This window comes from Clarias gariepinus, chromosome 14, assembly GCF_024256425.1.
Source record: "Clarias gariepinus isolate MV-2021 ecotype Netherlands chromosome 14, CGAR_prim_01v2, whole genome shotgun sequence".
Taxonomy (NCBI): domain Eukaryota; kingdom Metazoa; phylum Chordata; class Actinopteri; order Siluriformes; family Clariidae; genus Clarias; species Clarias gariepinus.
This window is the reverse complement of record NC_071113.1, coordinates 23,525,539-23,551,098: the sequence shown is the minus strand read 5'-3', so window position 1 is coordinate 23,551,098 and position 25,560 is coordinate 23,525,539. Positions and strand designations below refer to the sequence as shown.

The following is a 25,560-nucleotide window of genomic DNA, read 5'->3' as shown; positions in this document are numbered from 1 at the left end:
GGCACAGAGATTTATTGGCGTAAACAGCCACCGTAAGCAGTTAAATCACTGCTTTCACAACTTACGCATGTCAGATTTTAACACAAACTAAATAGCAAACTCTACACAAATGTCGTATTAGTTTTTAGGCAAGGACACAAGGATGTGTTGTCTAACCCATGGTAGTGTCACTATTGGAGCATGTTGTAATGCAGGAATCTAATTGAAAAAAGTCATATTGAAAGAAAAGATTGGTTAATGATATTGCATCTTTACTGCTGAAATAATTACAACTTTTTAAGATTATTTTTTTCTCTTAATTAATTGTGTCATTTTAATATATGAACACTAAATTGTGTGCATTTCTTCTATTTGTATTTCATACAAATATTTATAATTTAATTTAATTATAATATTGTCACGGTTAGCCCCTAGAGGGAGCCAGACGCAGAGACTCCATTTTGTGTTACTTTGTGTTTTCTTTTAGTTTGAACTTCAGTTCCCAAAGTGCACCTCGGTCAGGTGATGGGAGCGCTCACCTGAACCGAGGTAGATAATTAGAAGTGACTGATTAGTTTTGGTTATAAATAGCCCTTCGTTCAGTTGATCTGCGTCTGGCATCTGTTGTGTTTAATGTGTTGTTTTGTTTATGTACTGTTTGGGTAATCTTCTGTGAATTCCTCATGTCTTGGCATCATTCCATTTTTCCTAGCTCTCTACTTATGTTTAGCTCCTTATCTTGTTTAGCTTCGTGTCTTGATTAACCTATGTTATGTTTAGCTCCTAGCCTGTACCTTCTCCTAGCTTGTTTGTTCTCCTAGCATTACATTCTCCTGGTCCTGTCTAGCTTATAGCGTTGTGTAACTCCTAGTCTTGTTCCATTCCTAGTCTTGTTTAGTGTCATGTTGCGTTCAAGTTTGATGCTACATTTAGTTCTATGTTATATTGTTTATTATATACCTAAGCATATTGTTTGCTAAAATCACTTTAACTTATTCAATACTAGTGTTAATTTTGTCAGCTATTTTCAATTTTAGTCTTAATTTTAGTCTTGGGATAAATGTCCCTGTTAGTTTTTATCATATCCACACAAAATAATTATAACATTTAAAATGTATGTATCTTTTCAGCTAATAATTATTTTTAACCATCATAACAACTGCTACATGTCCACAGTTTTTAACTACCAAACAATAGGAGCAGTATGGACTATACAGTGTTTTGAAACTTTTTTTCTTTTTTTACAAAATTTACACACTCGGACTGTTATCGATAACTCCTATGGGACACAATAATTTGCTAACCTATTATCTTAATGCGTTCGGCAACGGTTTAGCTATTTAATAAAATAAATTGCAACATAATTATGTTAACATGCAGTAACATAAATACCACAAAGAGTCAGGTTTGTGGTATTTTTTTTTAGCAATTGTGTGCCCACACTGTTTCCCCTCTGATATTACTACACGTCAATTTTTTTTATCTTCTCTTACGTCCGAGAAATACAGCTGTAATGACGAAGAGTTAAACATGACGGAGCTTGTAACATATCGTTACTGTGCGCGCAAACTACTCCTGATATGCTGTGCGCCGTGATTCGAGAAATACTGCTGCATAATGAATGAACACAGTATCGTAGCAGATTGTGATGGAAATTATATGCTAGTGAAAAAAATACCTTTTTTTAAACCACATTTTAGTCTCGTCTTTTTTTCGTCAACAATATGGCATGCTGTCCCTGTCACTGTTCATTAATATCCATGACGTCTCGTCATCGCCCCGTGAATTTACACTATTGAGTAGTATAGTAAAATATGAGCTTTTTTACCCCAGATGGCACAAGCAAAGACATATCCATGTGTGCACACATTGTTTCAGAGGACAGATGCATCCAAATTAAAGTCAGATAAAAGTCACTTGTAATTATGAATGTGAAATAACATTTAAATCTGGCCTGACCCAAACAATTTAACTGAACAATGTTACTTGCAATGTGAATGCAGCCCATCATACAGTGGCAATTTGTCATGAATTCCTAACACCCAAGGACCCTCACAATGATCTATACACATCCAAAAATCCATTTGAGGCCAGTTTGTTATATTCCTCTGATCACTTACTTGGAAACATCAATATGCTAATGTATAAACTGAGAGTTAAAAGTCATGAACCCACTTGCATTGCGCACTGATTAGTGACAGACGGCTAAATGGAGACACATTTAAGCAATCGTTTTTCCTGGTGATCACCATCAGTCATGCTGGTCACGCTGTTCTTTTGAAGTTTTATGAAAGAATAATGTGAACAACCCATTTCCGACCAACTAAACAAACGTTCATAAAGCATTCGTGCACAGCAAGGAATTAATGAAAGACATTAGATCTGCAAAATTAGACATCTTTACTCCTGACTAGAACATTTCACCCATAAAACAACACACAGAACACCTCTGAGAAGTGCTTGTGTTATCAGCAGGTGATGATTCAGTGCCTCAAGAAAGAGAAGTACCTGCTTTGGCTCTTGCTGTTGCCCTTTGTGGATTGTGATTTTAAGGGCAGAGGATGAACCCTCCCCCCCAGCGAGCAGAGAAACTCAACTTTATAAACCTACCTTTACCCATGTTTATTGCATTTCTTTTGGGAACATTTTTCTTTACTCTCAGTCTAATATTTACTTGATGTAAGTAATACAGCTAAACAATTATAATATCTTGTAAACTATATCATAACTATAAAGATAATATACACGTGCATTTAAGATTATTGTACCACAGCACAATTGAATACTCAAATCTGACTGGTCAGAAGGTGTATATTATTTTCGTATTACATCACAAAAATTTTGTCTAAATCAATGAAAGCTTTTGTGTGTACATTGGTTAAAACGCACTTATTCAATGGTTTCTTTACTTTTCATACATTGGAGGACCCGAAACCAGTGTCCGAAAATTGTCTGTCTATATGTCAGACTAGCTGGACAGAATTGAATAAAACTTTGGCAGTACTTTGGTTTTTGTCTTAAGTTAAACCTGGACCATAAATGAAATTGAAATGTTGAATAGAGGTGGAGTTATGAGCTTTGAGCCAGATTAGTAAACACAAGCTTTGACAGCGTACTGCTCATGCAACAAACTGTGGACGCATCTAAAATTAACCATAGGTGAAATCAAAATGTTGAAATAAAGTGATGTTATGAACAATTATGTGCCAGAAGTAATAATCTACTATAAAATAAGCTACTTATATGCTATTAGCTCAATATAGACAAACATCTGCAACAATAGATATTAAATTTAAACTGAATATTTTTTACACTGATTTAGTTAATATTTTGTATACATAAAGTGAATTTTTGTACGTGCTGAAGTTAAGACAAATCTTTTCCGAACTTCTTTTTCTATTTCTCATCTGTGGTTCACTCTTCAATTATAAACAGGGAGTCTAGAGTTCAGCTGTACAGAAACACAGGCAGACATGTACTGCAGGTATAGGCTTAAACCTGAAATAATAATATCACTTGTTACATTAAAGCTGATTAGCATACTTTTAGCTTTAACTTTGTAACTATTTCTACAAACTTTTTTCTCATCAACGATAGATACTGTATGTCCGCTAGTCCCATCTAAAACATGAATGATAAGTCATTTAAATGACCTTATTATAATTACAATCTTATACACAGGGTCTTATATTACAGACAATCTAACGCTAATATAATTAACATAATTCTAAATTTTTGAATTTTTTTATAATTTATGAGGTGAAGGTTTTAGCTAGGAGAATATTATTTAACTTATGAAAGGCGTTGTAAGCCCTCTCAGTCTCGGTTACACTTGCCAGAGACTCTATAAATTGACAGGTGGTTCTTTATATGTGTGTGTGTGTGTGTGTGTGTGTACAGTATACAGTATGTGTGTGTGTGTTTAAGAGTGAAGAGTGGCTGGTGAAGAATAATTGTTTATCACAGGGACTAACTTGTCTCTCAAATGTTTTACAAAATGAAAGCTATATATAAAGTACTAAAATGTGTTGATCATTAATAAATTAAACACTTTTATCTAAATTAATGAAAATTATCGTGTTATAAGTGGAATAACACCCCATGCTCTGCTGTTACTTTGGCTTGCAGTATCACACCCCTGGGGTGATTATTTTCGCATAACAGCACGTTTTTCATGTGTTATTCCTCACTTACAGTATACAACACCTCTGTTAATATCTTATTAGTCTGAAAGTGTTGTTTTTATATATACACTACCGTTCAAAAGTTTTAGAACACTTTCTAACTCCATGATGGTTCCTGATTTTTATTTCTTTCTACATTGTAAATTGTCCAAAAAATGCATTAATCTCCTTTGAACAGTTAATGGTGAGATGTTTTTGCTACCTCTGCTCTGTAAAGACTTCATAACGCCTCTAATCTGAGGTGCTGTTAATTGGTCATTTTTCAGGGTGATAACTCTAACTCAACTATTCTCGCCTGCAGTGGAGGTAGGTTTTGGTCTCGCCCTCCTGGGATGGCCTTCATGAGAGCCAGTTTCATTATGGTGCTTGACGGATTTTGCAAATGCACTTGACAATACTGTTCTTGCAAGAACTATTAGAGAAAGGCTGACCTCTGTGTCTTAAAATAACAACTAATTGTTGTTTTTCTTGTTACGTAATTATCTAATTCCATATGTGTTATTTTATAGTTTTGAAATCCCCAGTATTGTTGTAGAATGTAGAAAATAAATCACAAAAAAAAAGTGTTCTAAAACTTTTGAACGGTAGTGTGTGTGTGTGTGTGTGTATATATATATATATATATATATATATATATATGTATATATGTATATGTGTATATGTGTATATATATATAAGCAACTCTGACAGTAGCTAATATTCAGTAAAAGGGATGTGTTTTTTTTACTTATTTAAATGTACAATTATTTTACCAACACAGTTACAGAGCCTAGTATGTTGCTCCACATAATTTAAGTCTGATAATAAATGTCTACCTGTGCATTAAATGTTTGCTGATTATTAATATGGATTTTTCTTGTGTGTTTTGATTTAGATTTAAGAGTATTAGCCCTTTTTGATAATATAATAATTCAAATGAATCTGTTTCTTTTTTTCACCACAGGAAAATCTTGGAACTTTGAATTTTGCTCTTTGTTTTTTTTTTTGTTTTGTTTTTTTTGTAGCAAGTTTTCATTTTCATTTTAGTACCTTCAAGAAAAAGTGAGATGATGGCTGTTTATAGCTGCTATAAAAGAAGTTTAAAAACAAGAAACAAGAAATATCTTCTACCGCATGTAATCATAAATTGTTAAAAAGTGCTTTTTGTCCCTTAATAAAAAAAAAAAGAATTGTTATTGTTAGCAAGGTTTTCTGGTATATAAGGAATAAAACAGTTCGAGGAAAAATTTCCCATTTTGGAGTGATAACTACCAATGAATAGTTTTCTTTGGTAAGCCACCAACGAACACTGGTTAAATTAAAAATTAACTAAATTATTACAGTACAACTTTAGCTACAAGAACATGTTTTGAGATAGGCACTCTTGATCAACATCTATTTTTCTTTGCTTACTTTTATTATTGATTAATATTTTTAATTTTAGTAGATTTTTAAAAGTCTGCTGTAATATCACAGGGGAATAATCACCAGGGGAAACTAAACCCCCCCCCCCCCCTTTTTTTATTGATCTGAGTATTTTATGAGTGAAGTAAAGCTGCTTACAATGGCAGTCACTTTCACTTTGCAAAAGGCAGCGTTTATTTAGGATGCCACACCATCTCAGTGGGATTCATGTCAGGGGATTCTGCGGGAATCTTTTTTCACCTTTTATTCATAAAAGGTGTAAAGTTATCAAACGGGTTAAAAAGGGGATTTTAAGATGAATTAACAAGACCGAGCAGACGTCTCTGCCTAAAATGTATTTCTTCAGCAAAACATAAAATAGATCAAAGTAAAATAAGACGAAATGAGTATGAGGACATTGAAGATGAGTACGTCGATCGCACAGGGACTGCTGTGTTTGTGTGCCTCTGGTCTTGTACATGTCCAAAGTAAAAGAACTAAATTAGAACACTAAAAAGATTTTTTTTGTTTGGGGTAAAGTGACTAACTTTTTTCAGCAGAGACTCTGTTTCAATGAATAATCCACGACTTTTCATGAATATGTAAGACCTATTGACACCTGCTTCCCAGGACTCGTATTGATGTGTCAGCTGTTCACACCTATACACTCAGATTCCTCACACAAACACGCTTTTGTTAAGAGAAACAAAAACATAAAGCATGGTTTTCGCACACAGAAAATAAACTACACAGCAAAAATATGTTATATTATATTATGACTTGAATATAGCGGCTCACATCGGAGCGCACTGTCGGATTGGATAAGCCAGCGTTTATTTATTGAGTAGCCCTTTGAGTTTGTTGCACCTCTGGGGGAGTATGTCGGTATTTTTATCAATAAATCTGGTCATATCTGCACATGTGTTTTATCAGCCCTTTGAACAAAATGCTACCTTTTAAAGTGAAAGTGAGCGCTGCGGGTTCACGCACACCGATGAGCAGCTTTATTTCAGTCATAAATTTACAACCACATTCCAGCCATTAATTCCAGATATGGTTAAATAATGGATAAAATAATTATTCAATGCTGGATACAAACTGCAAAACCGCATTATGATTACTACTATAAAAAGCCTGAAGCGCTTTGTGTGGATTCATGCGACAAGTAATTTTTTCGGGGAAAGATTCTTACAGTATGTGCATATAAGAATATTTACTTCGAAAATATTAATTTCATTTTTTGTGTTTCTTCATTTATGTTTTAACGCAGATACAGAATGTTATTTTTGACATATTCACAAATCACGACATTCGCATATTTAACATTGTCAGAAAAGGAAATAAATTTTAAGACAATTTAAACAGAGTGTCTTTTATTGTTTTGCCATTGCTAAGACATTTCAAAAACTACATAACAAACTTTTTATTATGAATTTTAAAGCACGACTTTATTAAGTCCTTCCATGCGCCTTCTGGTAGATATTCTGTAAAGCACGACAATTTATTTAAATTCTAAAATGGTGCTTGCGGGATTTAGCGGCACTCTTCGAGATGAATTGCGGCCTTCTGCGTGAAACAAAAACTGCCAGATCTGTACCATGTGATTGTTAAACTCAATCGGGAGAAAGTTGCATTGAAGCACAGAGGCACTATGTGTGTGTGTGTGTGTATGTGTGTTTGCGCGTGTGTTTAAGAGTGTGTCCATCCCTAAAAGAAGCTACCATTTACAACTAATAACACGATGTAGCTGAGAAAATACCCTCAAAGGGTACAAGGTGAGCTTGTAGAACAGTGGAACAGTGTGGAACACAATCACTAACAATATTTGCTGTATATCACTTGTTACACTAAAATTAATGTTAGTAGTCCATAGTATAAGTTTAAATATGAAACCAGATCATATATTCATAGCTTAATAGTATATTTTTTCTCAAATATGCAGAAACAAGAGATGATATATATTTGGGGGAAAAACTACTCTCCGAGCTCTTTACTTTGGTCTGCCTGAGGATTTTACTCTTCCATCAAATCATCCCTGCAGCACTTTCTGAGCTTTTATAGGGACAACAGTCTATCAGAATAGAAAGTTGTATATTATGTTGTGACCTGCACTGCACTGCGCCTGCAAATTTGTCATGATAACACATCCCCTTTGATCACTTTATAACCTCTCACATTGCTAACTTTGTGTGAGCATGTTGTTATTTGACTTACTCTAAAATCTATGACAGTCAATTGAAATAAAGGTTTTATGAAGACAAAGAGGTTAAGGGATTATTTTGTCTTTGCTTCCAGGTAATGTAACGACATACTAAGCTAAATTTGCATAAACAAAAGCAGCAGACCACCAGCAATCAAAGCAATGCAGTGCAACAGCTTTGTCTGAGGAGGATAGCGGGCCATCACTTGTTGCTAATGCTACTTGGTTATGCTAATTCTGTCCTGGATATTTTCAGCATTTAAAAAAGGTGGTGACTAGTCCTAGTTTTATGTGATATGCAGCTGTTTATCATCATTTGGTGCTGATTTCTGTTGATAAGACTACTTAGAGCAGCGCAGTGGTGTAGTGATAAGCACTGTCGCCTTGCACCTCCAGGGGCCAGGCTCAATTCCCGTCTCTGCGTGCATGGAGTTTGAATGTTCTCCCTGTGCTTGGTGGGTTTCCTCCGGGTACTCCGGTTTTCTCCCACAGTCCAAAGATATGCAGGTTAGGCTAATTGGCGTTCCCAAATTGCCCGTAGAGTGTGTTTATGTGTGTGTGCCCTGCGATGAATTGGCACCCTGTCCAGGGTCTACCCTGCCTTGTGTCCTAAGCCTCCTGGGATAGGCTTCAGGTCCTCGCGACCCTGAATACAGGATAAAGCGGTATAGACGATGAGTGAGTAAGTGAAGACTACTTAGACCAAATCATTGAAAGGAGTAAATCTATAGCTACACAACTGGTAATTACCCTACATCTGAGCATTTTAACAGGTTTCCTGTGAGATAAAATTTAATTTTATTTTATCCATCCATCCATCCATCCATTATGTATGCTGCTTAGCCCAATTCAGGGTTGCAGTGGTAGCAGGAAAAACAGAGATGATCAGACATCCCTGTTTCTGGCAACTTCCTCCAGTTTCTCCTGGGCCAGCCTTGGGGTTGCTGCCCAGTTGGTTATGCCTGGTACACCTTCAAAAGGAAGTCGACCAGGGACATCCTTATCAAGTGTCTGAACCACTTCAGCTGGCTCCTCTTGATGTGGAGCAGCAACAGGTCTACTCTGAGCTCCATCTGGATCTGACCACACTGACCACCCTATGAAGGAAACTCATTTGTATTCACAATCTTGTTCTTGCTGTAATTACCCATTCATTTAAATTAAATTAGCTTAATAGTAATTGAGTCAGCAGGCAACATAAGGGTTATGAATATTATGAATGATTATAAAATGGTCACTTATAACAATGGAAGAACACGTGTATCAATTTTTTATACTAATAATACTAAGACTATTTTTCATACATACATACATAAATAAATAAATGTATTCACTCATTCATTCACTCATTCATTCATTCATCCATCCATTCGTTTCCCAAAAACTGTCAAGAGACATTATATGAGTAGCATTGCAATAACACTTTACGTAAATAAACTATTAAAAAGACGACGTGTCTTTTTCTCAATTTTGTCTAATGTGAGGCATTGAGAGATCCACAGCCTCTTTGTTTACAGAGTATTTCTAGATGTCATGCTTAATGTATGTTTAATGGAGCCACACTGGGATATGGGGCTGACAATTCAAAATAGCACAATCATGTTTCGGTGCCAAGTGACAGTCAGACATTGCAGACATCTTGCACATAACAATCTTTGCAATTTTCCATCACAGAGACCATGTATTCTTCTGGCAAAAATCATGTCGCACATAAACCGCATAAACCGAAACTGGTTCAAAACAAGATGAGTACATTTTCAAGTAAAAAGAATCAGCATCTAAACTTCACGTTAAAAAATCACCAGCATCAACAGTGTTAACAGCATTAATATTGAATTATTAACATGGTAGAGGATAGAAAACAAACTAAGGCCTAAACATTTGTGTCAAGCCTAAAATCTCAACAACACATTACCTATACAAACACTGTTCATTCACTGTTCAAACACTTTTTCAAGTCTGCATTGCAGCAAAACCTGGTTATTTTGTATTCTGATCTGAAAAGATAAAAGTATGCAATAACACCATAAGTGTGCTGCTAAATTTTCATTCTATTAAATACAGTAGAGGTTACATACACTCATAATGACATGAATGATTTTTCTGAACTGGTATTTTTTTTTTTTAGCACAAAGTGATTATACATAATACATTTTAAATAATAGAAAACTACAAATAATTTGATGCACAATGTATAATTGGCTTTAAATTTTTTGACATAAAAAGAAGGTCAAAGTTATATGCAGGGTCAATAATGTACAGTACATACAGTACACCCACTCATTGGTTTGGCCAAAACACAGTACAAGGGTAAGGTCTACAAACCTCAAATCTGAGAAATGAGTTACAGGTCAAGAGCCTAAACAACTGCAGATTCTAAGATCAACTTAAACAATTTTATGTTGTATGATAAGTGTATGTTCCTGGGAGGTGTGCCTTCACTTTGCCAAGTTCTGGATAAGACCCAAATTTAGTTGTATGAAAATTGAGATTGTCAGGAACAACCCTGGAACCACCAAGGAACAAGTCTGGAACCTGAACTGGATGCTCCTGGAACAGCAGGACTAATTACTGGTGTTCCAGGACTCCTGAAGTCCTGTTTGGAAAAGTAAATTTGAGGGATTTAACACCAATAACATTGTAAAAACTATGAAGTGTTTGGCGCTACTAGTAGAAGTGGCTGTAATAATAAAGAAGGAGGACTGCTTCAGAATCCTTCACCACAAACTCAACTCCTCAGGTTGAAACTTAAAAATTAGGTGTAGAACAATGACCCCAAGCAGACCTCAAGGCTGGATGGAGAATAGATAAAGCAGACTGAGTCTAAGCTTTTGGAGTCTTAGCGCTATTGAAGATTTGCAGACTGTACTTAAAGGTGGGGTCTGTGCCAGGAAGCCAGCAAGTTTAATTAAACTCGAACAATTCTGCCTAGAAGAGTGGTCCACTGGAATTCTCCCAAAGCTAGTTGATGGATTAGCAGTGTATGCTAATTGTGCAACTTGCCATAAGACATGTAACCAAATGTAACATGTAACCACATGTCTGTATAACATACCAATAATAATTTGTCTTGGTTATTCATTACATGCACATTGTACATTACATAAAACTTTTTTCAAGGCTGCATTGCAGCAAACACTGGTTATTTTTTATTTAAGTAAAGGTATGCATAAGACCTTGAGTGTACGGCAAAATTTCCATTCTGTCAAATATCAATAAGTCTGCATTCTAGTGTTGACTACATACAGTACTGTAGGCAGCCCATGCTTTATTCTTTAAAGTTACATATGGTCAAAAATGCTAGTATAGTGTACAAAATCTAACTGCATGTACAGTTGAATATAGTATTTTAAAAACCTACTGTAAGTGCTAGATTTATAGTTACATTTTCGAAATGTGGGTCATAAATAAATACACCATATATTTTAATTACCCTGTGGTATAAGTAATAATTAACATCACATAATGTTAATAAGCACAACAGGCATTAATAAAAGTCTGATTACTTGCTATAAAGTACAAATTAGCCACTTGTACAAGGTTTATTCAGTGTGTATTAGTCTTAATTCATCTAATCAGCAAGAATAAAGATATCGTTAGCCACATCATAGCACAAAGTGCTAAAGGCAGAGCTAAAGACCATCACTAACCACTTGTATGTGTTTCTTAAAACAAAGAATTAGGGGTTAAAAGGAGAATTGTGCTGCAACGAATGTAAAAGGGATACTGTCAGTATTTAATTTGTAATCGTGAATCAGTGAGCCGATGTGGTTCCTTTTCACCTCATTAGTTCTTTAAAGAAAAAAAAAACTTATTATACTCAGGTGCTCAGGACTGAATCAGAGACCTTGAAGCTGTGATGCAGCAATTTTTAATTCCTTACAGTGGTACAGTATGATTTTTAGGGGAAAAAAATATGATGGTCTATGATTTTATATTTGTAAACTGCTAAACTGTTTTCATATTTTGTCAGCTGGTGGCTGTATCTGCCTTTACATTCTAACCAACAGTGGGTGTAGCCTAAACTTGAAGTATTTAAAAAAAAAAATGTATTAAATAGAAACATGCTACTGTACCCTGGAAACATTGGAAACCACTCGAAACCAAGCAGCATGTGTACCATTACTTATGTTCATTATTATTATTATTATTAATATTATTCATCCATCCATTTAAGAACCTCCGTAGTCCAACTAGGGACCATGAAGGCCAAAGGTGACCATTTTATTTATTCCCATCTGTATAGACGTGGTAGGTCCTCCGGTCAACATTCACGCGTGTATGCCAATTACCACGATCCGCATGTCTGAACCAGGATGAAACCCACTAAGCATGGGAAAACATGAAAACTCCATGCATACAGTCCCGGCAGGAGAATCGAGCGCATGGAGGTACAAGGCGACAGTGCCACCAGCACTAAGCCACTGTGCTGCTGCTATTATTATTATTATTATTGTTATTATTATCTTTTTAATCCATAATGATTTTATATTTCTAAACAAATTTAGTTGAAGACATTATTTGTTTATTTAGACCAACGTGTTTTAAACTAAGTTACATCTCTTTTAGTTTTTAGTTCTGAAAGGAAGAACTAATGGAGGCTAAGATAGACATGTAACACCAATTATGTAAATTACAGTATTTTACCATCTGATCAGGTTTTCACAATAAAAAACAATACAGACACACACTCGAATACACACAAATGGACATATCGCACACACACAAATGGATATTTTCTTTAAATAAATTATATAAAATAAAAGAAGGTTACGAGTGATTAGGTTTTGAGAACAACCATTAATCATTCTCAGCCCCTGACAGACAGAGGCACCCACAGTATTATACTCACTAATTTGAACCAAACGTCTATAGAAAAAGAGGGTTAACTCACTCGCTTACAAAGAAACAGTGATTTAATAAAGGTGACGGTGTTTTAGTAAAATACTCTTGTGGTTGTTACGCTAGCAGCACTAAATTCTACTAAAGCTCATGTCTCTGACAGATATTCAATCACACTTGACAGTTAAAGTAGAAACAGTAAAATAAAGGTTTTTGCCACACTACCAATTTCCTGTTTGTCATACTGTATATCTGTGATGGAAAAAAGCACATGCCTTACCAAACCTGAACAAACACTTACACTCACACAGTCTAAAATAGTTAATCTCTCAACTGTGATTTAATTCTGCAGAGTATGTGCTGTTGATATTCTCACTGCATTTACTGCATTTTATCCTTCATTCATTTAATAACTTTGCCGAAAACAACTAATAATTCAGTGACTGCCTAAGGTGATGCACAATAAACATTTTTTATTTGCCTCTTTTATACAAATTACTAAAGATGTGTATAATAATGAGGGGTGTTAAAGTCAAACTGAAACTTGTGATGAAATTTCTCATAAAGGAAAACCAATTAACATTTACAGAATACTTTAAGCAGAGGATGGTAATAAGACTTTTAGCTACAGTAAAACATTTCAGTGGGGCAACCATTTGAAGAAGGCTGTACAACATGAATGATGGCCCCACTGCAGTCGTTCCCATCAACATTCAGTAAGTAGAACTCCTGATCCTTGAAAATTAACAGATAATTTATCACCAACTTGTGGAAGAGACGCGTCTGTCTGTGGCAAGTGTACTGTACACACAATCATTCACGATCACACCTTACAGGAACTAGTCTCAAAGATGTTGTTACATCCCCTGACCTCTCTGCAAGCCATTTTTAAGTGTTTAGGCCATTAAAGGAGTGCCTTGAAGGCCAGAGTTTTAGACATGAACCAGGAAGTCTAATCATGGATCCGACATACAGAGAAAACTTTCTACATTAATGGTATCCAAGCACTAGTAAAACGCTGGGATAAGTGCATTAGCGCAACAGGGGATAGGGAAATACAGGTGGTTTTTGCTCTCATATCTGTGTTTTGTTACTCAAAAGTCCTGGTTAAAAAACAGTTGTGTTTGGGGGCAGCATAACACACTTTGAGGACAGCGCTATCTACTCCTTCCGCTTGCGTGAGCTCACAGGCACCTCTGATTGGCTGTAGAGCCATAATTAGCCGTAACCAAGTGCCTCTCATCCCACCCCTTGCCCAGTTAGCTCTCTCTAGGCCCCCAGCTATGAGAGGCTACAGCATGACCCGGGGAATGTGATGAGAAGTTTGAATCATTTTAGTGACTCGGTTCTTGAACGAATCTTTTTTTGAGTCCTTTAGTTCATTTCGTTCTGTAAGGGCCATATTTCATTCTTGTGATTTGTTGTTATGTTTATCTTATTTCAGTTTATTAGTTAAGCATTAAGCATTAATTATCATACATATAATTTGTATTGTGACATCATTTCATGTGTTGTTCTGTGACATCATCCCACAGTTATGCAGTTCCATGTCTATCACGCACGTTAGTTGTAGTTGTTGTTAAGACACGGAAGGATACAGAAAGGTTTGGAGCACACAAGCTTTTGACCGTGATAACGTGAGACAGTAAGCTAAAAGGAATACAGTAAAATAAGTTGTTGTAACTGTAATCTATCGAAGCTACAGAACACAGCAAGCGACTTGTCGTGACTACAGTGGATTTATGCAAGAAACTGTAACAACCGTTGTTTTTGATGTTGGAAATAAACAAGAGACAAAGAAATCAACGAAACGTCTGATGTCGTCAGTGACACTGTGTAACTAAAGACACGCGTCAGAACTTGTGAATAACATGCACCTACATTAAAGTCAAAAGCTTGGCTTCGCCGCAGAAATGAAGATAAGTGATTTAAGATTGTGAAGAGCGCGCGTGCTACTTCAAAAACGCGCATCAACCGGAACCGAAAGCGAGAAGAGGACTTGCCTGCCTTAAACTTCACCATGTCACACGGCGAGGACAACGCCGCTATCGCCGAATCTGAGCAGGTGATGGTGCTCAACGAACTGAAGAGCGCCAGAGAAGGCAAGTGGAGTCAGTTGACTGTATTATACAATGAACTGGAGGCGCTTATGGACAATGCTTGTAATTTGCATGACGTTAAAGCCAAGCGCCGCCAATATAAAGCGCTGCTAAATGACTTTATTGAAAGTAATGTAACAGTGCGATCGTGCGCAAAGGTTGAAGAGCGTGAAACTGATCAACAACACTGGTTTCACCCTAGATTAACGCGCTGCTCAGAATTCATGGTAAGAGTGGAGTCGTGGATCGCGGACACTAGTAATCGCTTTAAGTTGTCTCAAACAGTTGACGATGGAGTTTCGCCAAACGACAGTGTGTCAATGGCAGAGCGTAAGACGCCCGCCCCCCAAAGGCAAGGAAGCGTAATGTCAGCGGCATCCAAGAGGTCCTTAACGTCAGCAGCATCCAAAACTCGACTAAAAAAGGCAGAAGCCAACAGAGCAGCCTTGCTGGCTAAAGCAGCAACTTTGAGAGATCGGCAGGCGCTGGAGCTGGAGGAAGCACAATTAAAGATTGAGGAAGAGCAATTGAAAGCACGACTAAAGGCTAGACAAGCACAATTAAAGGCACAAAAGGAAAGGCTGGAAGCGGAAACGGCGCTTGCAATGGCCGATGCTGAACTAAATTCTTACCAGAACCGCAAAAAACAACATCCTGCCAGACGGAGCGTGGTCGTCGAAACGAGTGGTGCACGCCCCCCGGAACCAGAGCAAAACGACCACTGCAACCACAGTTCGGCAACGGAATACCTCGAGCTGCCATCACGCCTCAGAGCAACCCACTTAAGCATGCCAGTGAGTGCCCAACCCATAATGTCAAGCACCCTAATGGAACGGCCCACCCAAGGTAACGAACACTCACTTTACAACACTGACATAGTGGAGCCTCAGGGTAGGATGCCACTTCAGGCAGACCTTACAGAAACGTTTGCAAAGAGTCAGAGGCAACATTCCTTACCTCCGCGCAACGTTCCTCCATTCTATGGTGACCCTCTTAAGTTCACGTCCTTCGTAAGAGCTTTTAAACATGCCATCGAAACCAACACTGATAGCAATCATGATAGGCTGTTCTATCTCGAGCAGTATACTGAAGGACAGCCTAAGGACCTAGTGAGAAGCTGCCTGCTCATGCCAGAACATTGTGGCTACGCAGAGGCTATGAAACTGTTACATGACAATTTCGGAAATAGACAAATAATCGCTACAACGCTGATGCAAAAGGCACTCAAAGGCCGGAAATAAAGTCAGAGGACGGAAAGTCGCTAAAAACTTTCTCCCTGTTCCTAGTAGAATGTTACAATACCATGTCAAGCATCGATTACATGGATGAGCTAGACAATGCTACCAACTTGAGAGGTGTTGCCTCAAAACTGCCCTACAAATTGCGTAAAAAAATGGAGAAGCCACGTATACAAGTACGAGGAGCGCAATCAGGAAAGAGCTAAGTTTGTGCAGCTGATGAAATTCGTAGAACGAGAAGCAAAGGTAATGTCCAACCCACTCTTTGGAGACCTGAACGTTTCGACTAGTGGTACAACGACTAGTGGTAAAAAACACAGCAGCAAATCCTCTCCAGGATTCAAGCAAAAAACTGAAGAAAAGAGGGGCAGCAGCTTTGCGACCGGCGTAAAACAGGTTGGTAAAAATCATAGAGACTCAATCACAGTAAAGAGTAGTGGTGCATTAGTTATTAGTGCCTTCACTAAACCTTGTGCATCCTGTGAGCAAGATCATACCCTAGACGAATGCCACAAGTTTAACAATGAGACATATAAGGTCAAATTGGACTTTCTAAAAAAGAATGGATTCTGCTTTGGCTGTTTAGTAAAAGGACATTTAAGCAAAGACTGCACGAAGAAAATTACCTGTCAGTTGTGCTCAAAGAAACATCCTCGCATGCTACACATTGCAGCAAAGGACACAGCTCAAGCGATCGTAAAGGCTGACGAAACCGAACCAGTTCAAACATTGCCTGTTGCAGCGAGTCACGAAACGAGTGCGTGTATCGGGGCTGGAGATGACTGTATTCTCTCCATAGTACCTGTTAAAATAAAGTCCAAAAAAGGCAACAAGACAGTAAAAGTATACGCCTTTATGGACCCAGGTAGCTCTGCTACATTTTGTACAGAGTCACTAGCAAGGCGATTAAACGTACAAGGTAAAAAAATTGACATCATGTTAAGCACCCTGAACGCGAAGAAACAAGTAAAAAGCTATGTGCTTACTGATCTAGAGGTTAGCAGTCTGGAAGAAAACACCTTTGTTGAACTCCCCAAAGTGTTCACACAAAAGAGTATCCCAGTCTCAGTGGAAAATATTCCACAACAGCACGACATTGATAAGTGGCCATACCTCAGCGAAGTAAAACTGCCTTACATTAATGCTGGAGTTGAAATTCTCATAGGTAACAAAGAGCACAGGCTCCTAGAACCATGGCGAGTAATTAACAGCAGGCACAATGGGCCATATGCAGTAAAGACTGCTCTTGGATGGACCATAAATGGACCTCTTCGAGAGTCGGTCGAGGAAGGCACATGTGACAATGAGCAAGTGAGCGCTGCAGTCAACAGAGTCTCCATCGAAAGTGTGGAACAAATGCTGATACAACAGTACAACCATGATTTTCCTGAACGGAACTGTGATGACAAAGCTGAGTTGTCACAAGAGGACTATCAGTTTTTAGACTCTGTAACTAATTCCCTGCAATTTACCGATAATCACTTCTACATCGGTCTCCCATTTAAGAAAGCAGCTATTCAAATGCCCAATAACCGAAGCGCAGCCATGCAGCGCGCACTGAACCTCAAACGGAAGTTTAAGCATAACCGCTCCTTTCATAAAGAGTATTTAAACTTCATGAATGACATGTTTGAGAAGGGTCATGCAGTCAAGGTCCCCACACCCCACCTAAGTCGACAAGACGGGCAGGTGTGGTACATACCTCACCATGGTGTGTACCATCCTCAAAAGAAAAAGCTAAGGGTAGTCTTTGACTGTGCTGCTAGCTATCAGGGAATATCATTAAATAGCGAGCTTCTGCAGGGACCCGACCTGACAAACTCACTCATTGGGGTGCTCGCACGCTTTAGACAAGAAGAAGTTGCCATGATGGCAGATGTGGAAGCCATGTACTATCAGGTCAGAGTTCCGGAAAAGGACACAGACTTGTTGCGTTTCCTGTGGTGGCCGAACGGAGACGTGAGTCAGGACTTGGTTGAGTATAAAATGGTTGTTCATTTGTTTGGTGCAAAATCATCTCCAAGTGTAGCTAACTTCGCCCTCAGGAAAACAGCAGAAGAAAACCGCAGCAATGCATCTGCCGAGGCAGTCAACACAGTACTTAAAAACTTTTATGTAGACGACTGCTTGAAGTCTGTCTCTAGTCATAGTCAAGCAGTTGCGCTATATAGTAATCTCACCAAACTGTGCGCAAGTGGAGGGTTTCACCTCACCAAGTGGGCAAGTAATAGTCGTACATTGCTAGCTTCCATCCCTGAGGGTGAGAGAATTAAAGACATGAGGGACTTAGATTTGAGTAAAGACGTACTCCCTGTTGAGAGGGCTCTAGGGGTGCTGTGGTGTATTAATTCAGACACGCTCAAGTTCAAGATTAGTTTAAAAGAGCGGGCTGTGACTAGAAGAGGAATCTTGTCAGTCACTAGTTCAATTTATGACCCCTTAGGCTTCCTTGCACCAGTCATACTGCCAGCTAAGATTTTAATGCAGCAGTTATGTAAAGAGAGACTCGCTTGGGACGATGACATTCCCGAACAATTTATAAAACGATGGAGGGTCTGGCTACACGAGTTGCATCAATTGTCTGAGTTTAGTGTAGCAAGATGCGTAAAACCAGTTGACTTTGGAGTCACAAATACAGCACAACTTCACCACTTCTCAGATGCAAGTGAAATGGGATATGGAGTTGTCTCATATATTAGGTTAGTAAATGCTGATGGATTTACACACTGTGCATTCATGATGGGGAATTCTCGCGTAGCGCCCTTGAAACAAACTACTATTCCCCGAATGGAATTGACAGCGGCAGTGGTCGCCGTAAACAACGACAAAATGTTGAAAGGTCAACTGGAAATAGAACTGCTGGACTCTGTGTTTTGGACCGACAGCACAACTGTTTTGAGATACATTGTTAATGAAAAACTTCGCTTCAAAACCTTTGTCGCTAACAGAATCTCCATCATACGAGAGTCAACCAAGCCACAGCAGTGGAGGTACGTCAACACTTCGAAAAACCCAGCTGACGCTGCTTCCAGAGGAGTTTCCTGTGAAAAATTCATGAAAAACAACAATTGGATCCATGGTCCCCCCTTTCTTAAAACACCAGAGAGTAAATGGCCTGAAAACATTCACGATCTGTCGACGAAAGAGGATGACATTGAGATTAAACACTCAGCCTTAGCGAATCTCGTAAAAACTACAGAGAGCACAGATGCCGTGAGTAAACTGATTAACTATCACTCTGACTGGTATAAATTAAAAAGATCCGTTGCCTGGATTCTCTGCGTTAAAGATATGCTTAAACAGAGAACAAAAAGGATCAAGGGACAGGCAAACAACTCAATAACAGAAAACCATAAGTCTCTAACAATTAAGGACTTAACAAGGGCAGAAAACGAAGTCATTAAGTTTGTTCAAAACCAAAAATTCAAGGACGAAATTTCCATGTTACAAAAGGGTAATGCATCCGTAAAAGGAAACAGTTGTCTCTCCAAACTAGATCCAGTACTGCAGGATGGAGTGCTAAGAGTTGGAGGACGTCTTGGTAGGTCTGCAATGCCTGAGCATGCAAAACACCCTGTCATTATACCCAAAGACTCACACATTACAACCCTAATCTTAAGAAACACTCACGAACAGGTTGGACATTGTGGAAGGAATTATATGCTTTCAAAATTGCGGCAGAAATACTGGATTCCGACAGCAAATTCCCTTGTGAGAAAGTTTCTGTCCAGTTGTGTGACATGCAGAAAGATCAGAGCGAAGAATAGTGAACAAAAATGTCAGAACTGCCACGCGATAGAATAACACCAGATCACCCACCATTCACTAACGTAGGGGTAGACTATTTTGGACCCTTCGAGGTCAAACGGGGTAGAAGTAATGTTAAAAGATATGGCGTATTGTTTACTTGTCTGACAACAAGAGCCGTGCATATTGAAGTCGCGCAGTCATTAGATACAGACTCCTGCTTAAACGCTATTCGACGCTTCATGTGCAGAAGAGGCCAGGTGTCAGTCATGAGAAGTGATAATGGAACAAACTTCATAGGCGCTGAGACTGAACTGCGTAAAGCTATCCAACAGTGGAATCAGTCAAAAATTGAAGGCGTCCTCATGCAAAAGGGGATACAATGGATATTTAATCCTCCTGCTGGGTCTCACTTCGGTGGAATATGGGAAAGGCAGATAAGATCAGTAAAAAAAATCCTGAGGTCTGTACTAAAAGAACAAACACTAAACGATGAGAGCTTGCACACATTCCTGTGTGAAGTGGAAGCTATAATAAATGACCGTCCCCTTACCACCGCTACAGACGATCCCACAGACCTGGAGCCCCTGACACCTAACCACCTGCTGCTGATGAAAAAACAGCCAAACTTGCCTCCTGGTCTTTTCAAAAAAGAGGACACTTACGCACGTCGCAAGTGGAAGCAAATTCAGTACCTTGCCGACCTATTCTGGAAGCGATGGGTGCGTGAATACTTGCCCTTGCTTCAGGAGCGCCAAAAATGGTCTCAGGTGAGAAAAAACCTCTCGATTGGAGACGTAGTTCTAATAATTGATGAGTCTTCTCCAAGAAATTCATGGGTCGTCGGACGGATCACGAAAGTGTTCCCTGATAAAAAAGGACTTGTGAGGCGTGTACTGGTCAAAACTAAAACCAGTACCCTGGAAAGACCCATCGATAAGCTGTGCCTGATATGTGAAATGGACTGTTAATTACCTTATAAAGTAGTCATGTTCCTTTCATTTGGTACGCAGCAATATGAATACCTTAAGTTAAACCGTTAAAAAATGTTTAAAGTGTTAAGAAAGTTAATTCTAAAGTGTTAAGAAAGTTAATTCAAATTTTAATCCAATAGTAAATGTTGTGGCCCAATCGTAAAAAAAAAAAAAAACAACAAAACAAAAAATGTGTGTAATTGTCAGTCTTCCTGCCTGTCAATTAGGGGCTGGAAATGTAAGGGCCATATTTCATTCTTGTGATTTGTTGTTATGTTTATCTTATTTCAGTTTATTAGTTAAGCATTAAGCATTAATTATCATACATATAATTTGTATTGTGACATCATTTCATGTGTTGTTCTGTGACATCATCCCACAGTTATGCAGTTCCATGTCTATCACGCACGTTAGTTGTAGTTGTTGTTAAGACACGGAAGGATACAGAAAGGTTTGGAGCACACAAGCTTTTGACCGTGATAACGTGAGACAGTACGCTAAAAGGAATACAGTAAAATAAGTTGTTGTAACTGTAATCTATCGAAGCTACAGAACACAGCAAGCGACTTGTCGTGACTACAGTGGATTTATGCAAGAAACTGTAACAACCGTTGTTTTTGATGTTGGAAATAAACAAGAGACAAAGAAATCAACGAAACGTCTGATGTCGTCAGTGACACTGTGTAACTAAAGACACGCGTCAGAACTTGTGAATAACATGCACCTACACGTTCTTTGGATCAAAAATAAAATAAAATGTTGCATTTTCAATAAAAAAGACCACCAATACCAGTAATAGAAATATTACAATGCAGCTAAGGACATATTATAATGAACAGAATGAGTAGCTCACCTCTCATATCTTCCAGTCTGTTCGTTCTTTTGAATCTATTGCACCGCATAACGTCTATGGGAGTCACATGACAAAAGAGTGAACAACTCGGATAAGAAGAGTCATTAAAAGAAAATCGCTCAATTCTGTTTCCTGTACATAACCTACGGAGGTTTTGCGATGATTTGCGCATGCGCGCCCAGTAGAAAATGAACGAGTCACTCTCTGAGACTACTCGTTCTTCTGGGTCACGTTAAAGATTTTTTCAAAAAGAACGAATCATTCATGAACGACCCATCACTACCCAGGGATCGAAGCAGCGATTTCCGGATGATAGGGGCGAGCACCACTCAGGGGCCCATTCATGGTATTCTTAGCTCAATGGTTTACACTTAACCTAAACCTTATAGTGTAAGTTTCTTATTTACTGTGTAGGAGTAATAAGCTCAATACTTATGAATATAGCACATGAAAATTCTAACAGTTTTTGTTGAGGATTTTGGGTATAGAATGGAATGTTTTACCTGAGCATTTGCCATGACTCAGGTAAAACAGAGATTTATGTGGATGCAGAGGCAAAGCTGGGGGGATATCAGGGTAATAATGCCCACTGAAATATTTTTATTTATATGTATGGAACCAACACAGCATGCATGCAGTGTGTATATACAGCATGTATGTAAATGTGCACTAATTTATATCTGCTATTCTGTAATAAAATCAGGAGAACGCACATTTCCTATTTCTGTTTGAAAGTCATTAACCACATAAGTCACACTTGCTAGAATGTTATTCGAATTTATAAGGTTCAGTGTAACAAATATGTTACAGATATGACAAGATTGGTTTATGTTAAATTGAGTATTTAATACAGTAATTAAGTGCTAAATACTGAATACCACAAACCAGCCAGAATGCATGGGAGGGCACAAATATCAGTTAATTTATAGACTATACAATGATTTTCATTATTTATTTATCAAAGTCCTTTTATTTAAATTTCTGTCTCCCTCCGCCACTGAGTAGACACACAAACCCACAACTCATTTCAAAACTTTCAATTTTCCCAGTGCTTCTTGCAGTAACACACCATCCACCAGAAAGGTGTTTTCTTTTAATCTTTCAAAGACTAATCCTTTAGCATCCGTCTATTAGACCTGCAATATAATCCATCTCTGTCCAGCTACAAGAGGACAGAGAGATGTGCACACAGGTTACCGCTGCAAAGGAATGAACTATTATGGAGATCTAATGGAGATCTAAGCCATGCAGGTGTGCAACCACTGTATAATCCATATCTATTTTCATGTTGGGAGACCTTCATATGACCTGCTTACAAGTTTACTGCCTTTACTTCACCGCTTTAACGCTTTCAAAATAATGGTTGTGTAACTAAGCCCGAAGAAAGATAAACATTTCCCCCAAACTAATGTTAATTTATTTAAAAGATAATCAGAATATGTGGCTGACAGATTGATAGCTTTGCTAGTTGCAAAATAGGAGGATTCAAATCAAAGTCAATGGAAAAAATAGAGCCTAAAATATGAGCAGAGAGCGATAAAACCTGTGGATTAAGGCAAACCTGACAGTGGGCCAGGAGGCCAGCAGAATAAAGGATGAGACAATTCTTCCTCCTACCTGATATGCGCCTGGGTGTCAGAAGCAAAGTGTGGAAATTCCTGGAGGCAGCTGCTGGCCTCGATATGCTCATCGCCACTTGGTTAGTCATTAGGACTGGCTTTTCCTGGCGCTGAAAAATTCCCACTTCCTCCGGCCCAATCCAGGTCTCCAAAGCATTGTTTAGATAAACCTAAAAGTGAGAGAATAAAGGAAAATGCTGAACTAACTTAAAACGCTGTGTGCTTTTAATAGTGCATGTAATTGTTTCTGCTGCAAATAGAATCAAATTCTCAGAAGAGATGTTCAACAAGGAAAAAAAAAAGCTTGCTGTTTTGATCCTGTTTTAATTAACCTTTATGAGTAGAAAACAGTTCATTACATAAACATTCACTATTTTGCACCACATTACTATTAAAGCACTTATAACACTGCAGTGTTTCACCTTGTAGTCAGGCGTGCGTTTTTCCAGCCAAGACTTGCCGTAGTGTGGGTGAAGTACAGTACGATACACGATGGGGAACACGGGGACCAGATCAACACTCGCAGGAGGCTGAAATCCCAGCATGGGAGGCCTAGATGTAAGCTCCCACTGAAAGGTACACAAGAGGAATTGAAGGATACATTCATTTTTTTGACAATCATTAGAAGTCAAAGATTTTTATGTCAGTGGTGCGGGAACAACAGTCATACTATAACAGCAGAATATTTCAAACACTTCATGGAAACAAGCTTAATTTAATATATATATATATATATATATATATATATATATATATATATATATATATATATATATATATACTTTTTTTTAAAAAAGGAACTGAGTATAATTTTATCTTTAAAGGTTAACACACTGACAAGAAACATATATTAGTGGTTAATTATACCCTTTTTCTTTGTTCAGTAAATAGCAAAGTAGACTAGTATTTAAATGGCCTATTTATATTATGCGTCAAGTTTAGTTTATTATAACGTAGAATATAGAAATACTTAATTTAATATTTGAAAACAACCAATAAGTCCACTGATGAGGCAATGCAACAAACACTTTGCTTAGCCTCTTTTATGTAAATTACTGAAGATGTAATGGCAACCATTAGTAAAGGTTTCTTGCCGTTTGGCAGATTCCCCTTATCCAGAGCAACTTATATTTTTATCTCACTTCACATCTGAGCAGTTGAGAGTTAAGTTCATTGCTCAAGGGCCCAGCAGTGGCAATTTGGTGATTGTGGGGTTTAAACCAGCGATCTTCCGAACCATAGTCCAATGCCTTAACCTCTGAGCTACCCCTGACCTCTTAAACATGGCAGACGAGAACCCTACCACTAAGCCACCAGTGGTTTCTTTCTAAGGAAGGTGTGAAGCCAGTGACTTACAGAGGACTTCAATCACAGCATGGTCGTATTATGTAGTTGACTAGTTTTTATGAAACTTAATTAATTAAACTACTTCAGAAATAAAATAATCTTAAGTTTAATGGAGCAATGCCACAACTGTCATCAAATGATGATCACTGGTGCATGAAAGAGCTTGTAATGGATTTTTTAAATCAGATGACCTGATATATGGAAAGAATATAAATACTGTGGTGTTTCAGGCTGCGTTTGCAAATCATCTGTGTGAAAGGTGTGTTTATGCCAAGGACATTCTCAGACAGGCAGTAGAATTATGGCTCTGAAAACATATTGTTCTAAAACAAAACGACAAGGGAAATTATATGTTAAATCCTTAACATCAAGGATGAAGTGATAAATATAAATATGAGCTGCAGAATGTACTGCAGGAGAAGTGGAATGAATTTTAAGTGTTGTAGCCTACAGGTTATGATTAGGGGTGTGTGTGTGTGTGTGTGTGTACAGTGTGTGTATGTGTTTGTGTGTGTGCATGTGTGTGTCCATGTGTATGCTATACAGTATGTGCTATATATATGTGTGTGTGTGTGTGTGTTTTTATGTGTATCCTTGTGTGCCCGGCGATAGATTGGCACCCCATCCAAGAAGTCTCCAGGATTAGGTCCCATGCCCCTGTGACACTGTCCAAGATAAGTGGTATATAGAATGTATATATACGAATAAATAAATCAATATACTGTAAATTGAAAAATATCGCTATATTCTAAATACATATTGCATAGCAATTTTCACACTTTTCCACTATGCATGCGCTGTAGAAAAAAACCCTTGAATGGATAATTGTGAATATTTGAATAGTCATCATCTCTCAACAGAATTTTGTGCACAGGATGAAGGTATCGGATTTCCTCACAACAATTAATGTCAGATTTTCTCAAACCACAAAATCTGATCAATATTAAGCTAATAAAACTGCTTAAATTAAATAAAAAAAATGTGTTTTGAATGTGTTTGTTACTTTTGCAATTTCTGCTTTTGTAGTTGAGGATTTCTTGGTTTCAAAATAATGACTTAAAACAAAGCAGGAATAACAGTTTATTAATTAATATC

At 37.9% G+C, this 25,560-nt stretch overlaps 1 protein-coding gene across 1 annotated transcript in view; it reads right to left on the bottom strand.

Annotated features, from left to right (window-relative positions):
- The window catches only part of tcerg1l (transcription elongation regulator 1 like), a 120,149-nt gene that overhangs the window by 81,118 nt on the left and 13,471 nt on the right, over positions 1–25,560 (bottom strand). Inside the window, exons 3-4 of the mRNA XM_053510891.1 lie at positions 23,541–23,687; positions 23,117–23,288 (exon numbers count right to left, since the gene is read on the bottom strand). Of these exons, the coding sequence (XP_053366866.1) occupies positions 23,117–23,288; positions 23,541–23,687 (319 nt within the window). The remainder of the gene's footprint in view (positions 1–23,116; positions 23,289–23,540; positions 23,688–25,560) is intronic.